Genomic DNA, 10425 nt, shown 5'->3' on the forward strand with positions numbered 1-10425 from the left:
TTAAAAATCAATAAAAAAACAGTTAAATCATAATCAATTAATATATAGTAATGTGTGGTTGTTTCCCCCCTTTTATTTTTTTTTTTAAATTTTTTTATTTTATTTTATTTTATTTTTTTTTTTTTTTTTTTAAATTTTTTCAAAATTTTGGGAAAATATTTTTTTATTTTTATATTTTCATATTGACAATGGATGAGCTACTATCATCTCTAATTAACTATCGCGTAAATGAAAAGTTTAAAAACAGCAATAATATTAGTGATAGGTAAGAACAATACAATACAATTAATGTAAATAATAGATTAATTAAAAGCATATTAATTGGTGTTTTCTCTTTTTAACTATTTATTATAGATTATTATATAAAGTTTGGAATAATATATTTTTAAGAACCGAAATTCATAACCATATTTTAATGTTTATTGAACATAGTTTTGTAGATCTTGATAATTACCGTTATGGCATGTTTAAAGATAAATCATATATAACAACACTTGCGTGGTATGGTCGACTGCCAGATAAAAATGAATTACCACCATTTTTGACAAATTTATATTTATACAGTTTTTTTAAAATATTGGCCCCATCATCTTTACCAAATACAATTACAACACTCACACTCAATGATTTTAACCAAGTGGTTCTACCCGACACATTACCAAATAGTCTTACAACACTCATATTCGGTGATTGTTTTAACCAAGTGGTTCTACCCGGCACATTACCAAATAATCTCACAACACTCAAATTCGGTGATTGTTTTAACCAAGTGGTTCTACCCAACACACTACCAAATAGTCTCACAACACTCACATTCGGTTGTTTTTTTAACCAAATAGTTCCACCCGGCACATTATCAAACAGTCTTACAACACTCACATTCGGTAATGATTTTAAACAAGTGGTTCTACCGGGCACATTACCAAATAGTATTACAACACTCACATTCGGTTATCTTTTTAACCAAATAGTTCCACCTGGCACATTATCAAATAGTCTCACAACACTCACATTCGGTAGTTATTTTAACCAAGTGGTTCTACCCGGCACACTACCAAATAGTCTCACAACACTCACATTCGGTAGTCATTTTAATCAAACAATTCCACCTGGTACATTACCAAATAGTCTCACAACACTCACACTCGGTAAATATTTTAATCAAGCAATTCTACCTGACACATTACCAAATAGTCTCACAACTCTCACATTCGGTATTTATTTTAACCAAACAATTCCACCTGGTACATTACCAAATAGTCTCACAACACTCACACTCAGTTATGATTTTAACCAAGTAGTTCTACCCGGCACATTACCAAATAGTCTTACAACACTCACATTCGGTAATGGTTATAACCAAGTGGTTCTACCCAACACATTACCAAATAATCTCACAACACTCACATTCGGTCATAATTTTAACCAAGTATTTACACCCGGCACATTATCAAACAGTCTCACAACACTCACATTCGGTTCTTATTTTAACCAAGTACTTACACCCGGCACATTACCAAATAGTCTTACAACACTCACATTCGGTAGTCATTTTAATCAAACAATTCCACCTGGTACATTACCAAATAGTCTCACAACACTCACATTCGATCATAGTTTTAACCAAATAGTTCCACCTGGCACATTACCAAATAGTCTCACAACACTCACATTCGGTCATAGTTTTAACCAAATAGTTCCACCCGGCACATTACCAAATAGTCTTACAACACTCACATTCGGTTATCTTTTTAACCAAATAGTTCCACCTGGCACATTATCAAACAGTCTCACAACACTCACAACACTCACATTCGGTGATGGTTATAACCAAGTGGTTCTACCCAACACATTACCAAATAGACTCACAACACTCAGGTTCGGTTATGGTTTTAAACAGGTAGTTTCACCCAGTACATTACCAAATAGTCTCACAAAACTGACATTGGATCATTCATTTGAAAATGTATTTCCACCCCGCTCATTACCAAATAGTTATACCAAAAAAGTTTTAACGTATGAATTTTTACCTCCTGAAATAGAAATTATAGGTTCGTTTTAAACAACAAAGAATCATAATTTTTATTCAAATACAGCAACAGAAACAAAAATAAAAAAAATGATTATAAAAACTATACTAAATAAATAAAAAAATAATAAGTAATTAGGGAATGTAACTATTAGCCTAACTAAAATAAAGAGCTCTACCCGCTACCATTCACTATTTCCTTTATTAATTTTCATTTTAATTCATTTTTTTAATCATTAAATAAAAATAATATATATAAATCTATATTTTTTTTATTTTTTTTTCTTTTCATTCTCTATAATATTTGTTTTTAAATAACTATAATTTTTTTTTTTTTTAAATTATAGAAATATTTATTATTCATATATAGTATTTTATTATTATATATTTTTATATTTGCGTATTTGACTGTTATTTTGGATCTATGGCAAATTTTAAAAGTGGATAAAAATGAATTTTTTTTAAAAAAAAGATTAAAAAGAGATAATATTTTTTTTAAAAAATGGATAATGAAAACGAGCTATAATCGGTAAAAATGAAGATAACGATAATTTTTTTAAAAAAAAAAAAAATTTTATTTATTTTTATATAAAAATATAAATAAATAAAAAATATATTAATATATTAATATATTAATATAAAATATATTAATATAAAATATATTTTTTATTTATTAATATAAGTTGATATTTGTATTATAATCACCGGAAAGATAAACCAGGTAAAAACGAATACACAATACAAATAAAAAACCCCCAACAGGTTTTTTAAAACACAAACCAAAACACAATAACACAAAAACAAATAAAAACTTACTGAAAAGTTTAAATATTTGTATACCAAATGAAAACACAAACCAAATATATATAACACAACAAAAATAAAAAACTCTTAACAAGTTTTTTATTGAAGAAAATAAAAAGCCGAGCATCTGCTAGGCTATCGAATTCCTGATAGCTTAATATTTCTTAATTAATATTTTTTTAAAATTTTTTTTATATGCAGCAATGAAATGTAAATATTTTATGGGAATAACTAAACAGTTCTAGCTATTTTTTAATTAATTTTTTTATAAAAAAGAAAAATTGTGTGTGGTGGGGTTTTAATTTAATTTTTTTAAAAAAATTTTTTTCAAAATTTTTTTTTTTTTTTTTTTTTTTCCAATCATTCTTTATAATTTCAAAATAACAGAAACAAATAATAATAATTAAAAAAAAAAAATTATTAAAAAAAAAAAACTTATTAAAGGTGGAGATTATATGGAAGAGCCATTAAAGCAACACAAGCATACCTCCAATCGGGTTAGAAATTAAAAGAGATTATTGGACACAGTGATTGGTATGAAAAAAATAGAAGCTTTAGGAAGTAGCCCAAAAGAGATACTCCAGCCACTCATGCCACTTGTGCCTCAGTTGATATATGTAAAGATTAAAAGAATTGAATAGACTAACTGGTAAACTCATAAAAGAAGGTTTTCATTTTATACTAATTCAAACAACAAAAAGAACAATTTTCAATCAACCAATAAACAAATAAAATAAATATAATAAATAGATTAATATTTTTATCTTGAAATTTAATTTTATATTTTCTATCTAGAAATTTTTTTTTTTTTTAAAAACAAAAGGTTTAAAATTTTATTATAAAAAAAAATAAATTATTTTATTTTATTGTTATTTATTTAGTATTATATTTTATAAAAATATACATATTAATTAAATAATTATTTAAAAAAAAAAATTTTAAATATACTATTGATTGTATAACCACAAACCACCTTATTCCCCACCAAACAATCATATATAACCATTGTGCTCAAAAATCAATTATTTCTTCACCCACAATCATTTTTTAAAAAGCACCACAACTAAAAATGAATAGAACAGGTGAACAGCAATGATATACCCCTCCACCACAAAATAGTAATAACAAAGTTAAAATATCATCCAATTAATAAATCTCAATCTATCTAGGTTAAGAGCTAAAGATTAAAGTATGGTTCAAATGATATCCAGATATATTAAAATTAAAAATTAAAAATAAAATAAAAATAAAAAAATTTAAAAATTAAAATATAGTTTTCGTTTTATAATGCAGATATATATTAAGGATTTAAGCAAATAACAAACTATCTATTTATTTATGTTATGATAAAATAGTTTATTTTTGAATTATTTAATTTTATTTTTTTAAATTTTAAAAACCCCACAATTTTTATAAAATTTATAATTTAAATCAAATAATTAAAAGTTGATAAATGGAAACCTTCTTGACAATATTCCCTAAATTCTTTAGAATATAAAACGAATGACAGTACCATTTGGTTTAAACTCTATTAAATAATCACTTATTTTCTTAGTAACTAATTTACGTCTTTATTCAATTACTAAATTATTGCATAGAAATTTTTTCATTTAGTAATCTAAAGGTAAGTACTGTATATATAGAATTGTATTTTATATTATTTTTAATTAGTATAACATTATATTTAGAAATAGTAATGTAAACACTTATCTTAACTGATGTGTTTGTAATTATTAATGAATGACATAATATTGTTATTTTATTTTTATTTTTATTTTTATTTTTATTTTTATTTAGTTTATAATAAAATAATGTTTATGGTTATTTTTAATAATAATACTTAAAATAAAACCAATTAAAAAAATGTAATGTATTCATATGCATTTTAGAATTAAATGAATATTACAGTTATAATTATATCTCAACTAAATAATATATTTATATTTTCCTTTATTTTAAATAATTTATTATTTAAAATTAAAAATTAAAAATAAAATAAAAATAAAAAAATTTAAAAAATAAAATTTTATTTTTTAGTTTTCAGTTTTCGGTTTTAGTTTTCACAAACAAATAATTGTATATTTATTTGATTATTAGAATTATTTATATTTATTATTTATAACTAAAGTAGCTCCATCTACATTACACTTTTTTTTTTACGATCTTTCTGTTCTTAACAAAAACCTTTGGGTCTGCGTTAATTCGGTAAGAGTAGTAAAGCTATGGTGGTTATAGTGATAGTAAAAAAAATAATTTATTAATTAATTAATATCAATTGTTCGAGCTGATTCGGGAATCAAATATATTGCAGTTATGAAGGTAGAATCAGTTAATATTCAAAAGGAGCTAGAGTGTCCAACGTATAAATGTATAGCAATGGAACTAGTATATTGAAGTATTACAGAGTTAACTAAAGTAGCTCCATCTACATTACAAAAACTACATTGCTAATTTTTCTAAATCACTGGGAAGATAAAATAATTATAAATAAAAATCCTGGTTCTACTGAGACTCGAACTCAGATTACGGGATTCAAAGTCCCGGGTGCTAACCAATTACACTATAAAACCTTATATAGTTTTTTTAATTTTTAGGTTTTTTATCGTTTTTATATATTTTATTTTTTCTAATATTTTATTTTATTTAATTATTGTTTTTTCATTTTATAAATTTAATTATAATTGGGAAAACATTTGAAAAAAATAATAAAAAAAATTTTAAAATTATAAACTCTATTATTAAATTATTTTTTTAACAATTGCACTTATGAGAGAAAAAAAAAAATTATTACATCAAAGTACCTGTAAAAATTCTTTGATTTATTTTCTTTTTTTATAATTACAAAATTTGAATTTATACAGTTATTTTATAATATTAAAAATAAAAAAAAATTTTAATTTTTTAATTTTTTTTAAAAATTTTTTTATTTTTTTTTTGAAAATTTTTTTATTTTTTTTATTTTTCATTAATTAATTTGTTTTATATAAATATATAGAATATATTTTAAAAGTTATTTATAAAAATGGTATATGTTATGGGATTTGAAGGTAGTGCCAATAAGTTGGGAATTGGGATTGTTAAAGACGATGGTACTATTATATCGAACATTAGACATACATTCATAACACCACCTGGCGAAGGATTTTTACCAAAAGATACAGCAAAACATCATAGAAGTTATATATTATCACTAGTTCAACAATCATTAAAAGAATCAAAATTAACACCACAGGATATAGATTGTTTAGCATATACCAAAGGACCAGGTATGGGCCCACCATTAAGATCGGTAGCAGTATGCGTTAGAATGTTATCACAGCTTTGGAATAAACCAATTGTTGCTGTAAATCATTGTATAGCACATATTGAAATTGGTCGTCTTATTACCGGCGCACAGGATCCAACTATTCTATATGTTAGTGGTGGCAATACTCAAGTAATCTCCTATTCATTAAATAAATATCGTATTTTTGGCGAAACTATTGATATAGCGGTTGGTAATTGTTTAGATAGATTTGCACGTGTAATTCAAATTCCAAACGACCCATCTCCAGGTTACAACATTGAACAATTAGCTAAAAAGGGTAAGAATTTAATCGAGCTTCCATATTTAACCAAAGGCATGGATGTTTCATTTAGTGGTATTCTCTCACAAATGGAATCTTTTGTAAAGAACAAACAAAAAGCAAATCAATACTCTGTTGAAGATTTGTGCTACAGTTTACAAGAACATTTATTCTCAATGTTGGTCGAAACTGCCGAAAGAGCATTAGCTCATTGTGGTCAAAGTGAAATTTTAGCAGTTGGTGGTGTAGGATGTAATCAACGTCTTCAAGAAATGATTCATCAAATGATCTCTCAACGTGGTGGTAAATCATTTGGATTTGACGAAAGATATTGCATTGATAATGGAGCAATGATTGCATGGGCCGGTTATTTAATTTTTAAAAATGGTGGTTCAACACCCATCAGCGAAACTACAACAACTCAAAGATTCAGAACTGATCAAGTTGATGTAACTTGGAGATAAATAAAAAACCATTTAAATAAAAACAAATAAAACAAACAAACCAACAAACCAAACTCAAATATATAAATAAATAATCTATAAATTTATTTTCATATTTATTTATTTATTTATACATTTTTTCATAATTTTTCGGTTAATTATTTTAAATTTTTTTTTTTTTTGTTTTTTTTTAAATTTTAATTTTTTTTTTTTAATTTTTTTTTATTTATTTTTCAATCACAATTGTAATAACAACAGCAACACACCAATAACATATATCAATATAATAAAATCATATATATATAATGGCAAATATTAAAGAAGAGGAATTAAAAAAATATATTCAAATTTCATTAAATGAATTTGAAACAGACGACTCTGAGCCGGTAGTCGATTATATATTTGGTATTATTTCAGATGACAGTTCATCATTAGACGAAAAAAAAGAATCAATAAGCGAATTCCTTTCATCGATGACTGAGAAAGACTCTACACATTTTTGTGATGAATTAATAAAAAGATATAAAGAAATTATGGAAGATAAACAAGTCGAAGAGCAAATTAAACTTACCAATTTAAAATTAGAACAAGAATTAAAAATTAAAGAAACCACACAATCCGAAATTGTTGAAGAGGAAGCTTATGAAAAGTAATGATCATAGTAATAATAAATATTATTATATAATGAAATACTAACTTTTTTTTTACTATAGTCCATATTATAAATTATCAAGAGAAGAACAAAAGAAAAGAGATGCATTATTATCAAAATATGGTTATGATGAAGAGGATGTAGATTCACATGGTGATATTTTATTATCTGATCATGTTGAAAAGAAAAAGATTGAGGATCAAAAGATGGAATATGGTTTAGGTGAAAATTTAAATGCTAAAAGAATCGCAGACGAAGAAAAAGCAAAAAGAGAAAAATCAAAATTTGAACATCAAAAAAAAGTATTAAGAGATAAAGAATTACTCGAGAAACAAAGAAGAGATGAAGAAAAGAAAAAAACAACTAAAAAAGAAAAAAGAAGATTGTAAATAAAATAAAAATAAAAATAAAAATAAATATAATAAAATAAAATAAAATATATAAATAAAATAATTTGTATACAAAACAAAACAATATAATTAAATTATATCGTTAAAACAAAATAAAACAAAATAATAATAACTGTTAAAATTATTATTAGAACTAAAATAAATACATTTTAAAGTTTTTTTGTGGTTTATTTAATGTATAAATTATTATTATATTGCTAAAATTATATTTGTTTTATTTGGCAGGGGCTGCTGCTATTTCACCAGAAGCTACTCCTTTATCATATTGAACTCTTCTATAAATATTATAACCATGACAAGCTGCCATTGCTGCGTTACACATGGCAAGCATTCTTGTACCTGTATTTTGTGGTTGAATTAAAGTTGCATAATATGTCCAAATACTACCTGTTGCACATAATGCTATAATATAAAAACAAAACAATATAATATATAATATAATATATAATATATAAATAAAATTAATTATTATATTAGCTAAAAATATCCTAAAATAATTTAATGTTTTGTGGAGGTTGTTGTTGTTGTTGTTGGCTTTATATTATAATATTTTGCTGAGGTTGTTACTGAAAGGTGCTATTGCTTGTGTCAATGCTGATGTGTGTGACTGTCTATGTATTAATAATATATGAAAGGTCCAAATTAATTAAACAAAAATAAAACATACATGATGCTTGATATACGTCGATTGATTGTGGTGGTTTAGTACCTGAAACAATTTGTGTGATTGGTACTACTGAAAGTGACCATTTCATCATCTAAATTTCATTTTTTAATATTAAACAAGTTAGTTATCTATATTTGTTATATTTAAAACTACATAAATATAATCTTACTGGTGCTAAATTTGTGACTATATTATAAAAAAATATATTAGTTAAAAATAAATAAAAGGTTATTTAGATTATATATAATATGATAAATACCATTATTTAAAAAGGCTAATCTTGGAAAAGCGGTAAAAAATTGTGTTGCGTATTTATTGCTAAAGACAGTTTGGTTACCAGTGTATTTATCTAAAAATCTTTTGAAAAAGTTCATTCTCTCTTGTTTAAAACAGTATTTATATATTTATTTATGTATATTTTAGAAAAAAAAAAAATACTGTATATGTTTATTATTATTATATAATATGACAATAATTATTAAACTGTTTGTGTATTATTGTATTTGTTATTCGAGAGGTTAATGTCCGAAATTGTAAAAAAATATTTTTTTTTTTTTTTTTTTTAAATTCAAAAACACCAATTGTTTTTAAAAAAATAAAATAAAAAAAAAATAAAATTGTGAAAATATTTTTTTTTTTATTTTTTTAAAATTTTAAATTTTTAAAAATACTTAGACTTTTTTTTTTTTTTTTTTTTTTTTTTTTTTTTTTTTTCCCTTCCGTTAAAATTTAACCGAATTTAAAATAATATTAAAATGTCGGGTATGTAATTAATTAATTAATTAATTAATTATTAATTAATTAACTAAATAATTAATTATTTCTTTTTTATAATTATATATAGAAAGATGGACTAGAATGGTTGGCTTCCTTGGTGCTGCCGCAAATTGGACAATCCCAATTGCTGTAAGTTTTTTCTTTTTCTTTTTCTTTATAAAAAATATAAACAAGAGTACTTATTATAGCTATTTTAAAATAACAGTCTTTTATGAATTTAAAAAATGACCCAGAAAAAATAGATCCAATTATGACAACTAGTAAGTTTTTGGTTTTTAGTTTTTAGGTTATAGTTTTTTAGTTAAAGATGATTTGGAAATATTAATCATATAAATTTATTATAATTATAGCACTTGCAAGTTACAGTTTAGTATTTATGAGATGGGCTATCGCTATCTATCCACCAAATTATTGGCTTTTAGGTTGTCACGCTGCTAACGAAGTTGCTCAATTAACTCAATTGTCAAGATGGGGTTTGTAAGTAGATTCAAAATTAAAAAAAGCAATCATTATACTATAGTTAGAGTATTATTTGTATAGAAATATTCTTATTAATATATTTTTACTATTTAGACATAAATTTAGTGGTAATAAAAGTATTATTCCAGTAGAAGATAACACTGTTAAAGTCGACGAAAAGAAATAATCCAATACTAAATACTATAAATACACATATATATAAATAAAATATAAAATAAAATCATTGTACATTTTTAAACTAATAAAAATACATATTTTTTTGATAAAATATGCATATAAATAGTTAAATAATAATAAAATTAAAATGGCCAAATAAAGTTGTTTAATAATTTTTTAGTTTCTTTTTTTCTAAAAGTGATTGTTTTTTTTAAATGGATCAAATAGAAAGAATCTGAAGGTATTAAAATGTATATACTGACTGTTTTCCCTATTATATTAACCCCAAAACAGTCAATGAACTGCCTATCTAATTTTTTTATTAGTATTTAAGTTTTTCAAATAAAATTACCAAATTGTTTATTTTTTTTTTTTTAAATTTTTTCAATTTTTTATTTTTTAATTTATTTTTCCCAATTATTTCAATTAAAAACCTCATTT

The 10425-nt window shown here is 23.5% G+C and overlaps 5 protein-coding genes across 5 annotated transcripts; 4 read left to right on the forward strand and 1 right to left on the reverse strand.

The window, feature by feature from the left end:
• Positions 1–188: 188 nt before the first annotated feature.
• DICPUDRAFT_97165 (uncharacterized protein) lies at positions 189–2399 on the forward strand (the record flags this gene model as incomplete). Its single annotated transcript, XM_003285724.1, has 3 exons — positions 189–265; positions 355–2051; positions 2377–2399. 3 exons carry the CDS (start codon positions 189–191, stop codon positions 2397–2399), a joined length of 1797 nt encoding a protein of 598 aa, XP_003285772.1.
• A 3456-nt stretch (positions 2400–5855) lies between these two features.
• On the forward strand, positions 5856–6863 carry DICPUDRAFT_29884 (uncharacterized protein; the record flags this gene model as incomplete). The annotated part of the gene is made up of 1 exon (XM_003285725.1): positions 5856–6863. The coding sequence occupies one exon, from the start codon at positions 5856–5858 to the stop codon at positions 6861–6863; it is 1008 nt and encodes a 335-aa protein (XP_003285773.1).
• Positions 6864–7147: 284 nt separating this feature from the next.
• On the forward strand, positions 7148–7883 carry DICPUDRAFT_149674 (uncharacterized protein; the record flags this gene model as incomplete). The annotated part of the gene is made up of 2 exons (XM_003285726.1): positions 7148–7491; positions 7556–7883. 2 exons carry the CDS (start codon positions 7148–7150, stop codon positions 7881–7883), a joined length of 672 nt encoding a protein of 223 aa, XP_003285774.1.
• A 165-nt stretch (positions 7884–8048) lies between these two features.
• Positions 8049–8945, reverse strand: DICPUDRAFT_53816 (uncharacterized protein; the record flags this gene model as incomplete). The annotated part of the gene is made up of 4 exons (XM_003285752.1): positions 8049–8306; positions 8572–8662; positions 8741–8757; positions 8831–8945. 4 exons carry the CDS (start codon positions 8943–8945, stop codon positions 8119–8121), a joined length of 411 nt encoding a protein of 136 aa, XP_003285800.1. The 3' UTR covers positions 8049–8118.
• A 484-nt stretch (positions 8946–9429) lies between these two features.
• Positions 9430–9829, forward strand: DICPUDRAFT_29915 (uncharacterized protein; the record flags this gene model as incomplete). Its single annotated transcript, XM_003285727.1, has 3 exons — positions 9430–9477; positions 9554–9608; positions 9699–9829. The coding sequence occupies 3 exons, from the start codon at positions 9430–9432 to the stop codon at positions 9827–9829; spliced, it is 234 nt and encodes a 77-aa protein (XP_003285775.1).
• Between the last annotated feature and the right edge of the window lie 596 nt (positions 9830–10425).

The sequence above is a fragment of the Dictyostelium purpureum genome (assembly GCF_000190715.1).
Source record: "Dictyostelium purpureum unplaced genomic scaffold DICPUscaffold_53, whole genome shotgun sequence".
In the NCBI taxonomy this organism is placed as follows: domain Eukaryota; phylum Evosea; class Eumycetozoa; order Dictyosteliales; family Dictyosteliaceae; genus Dictyostelium; species Dictyostelium purpureum.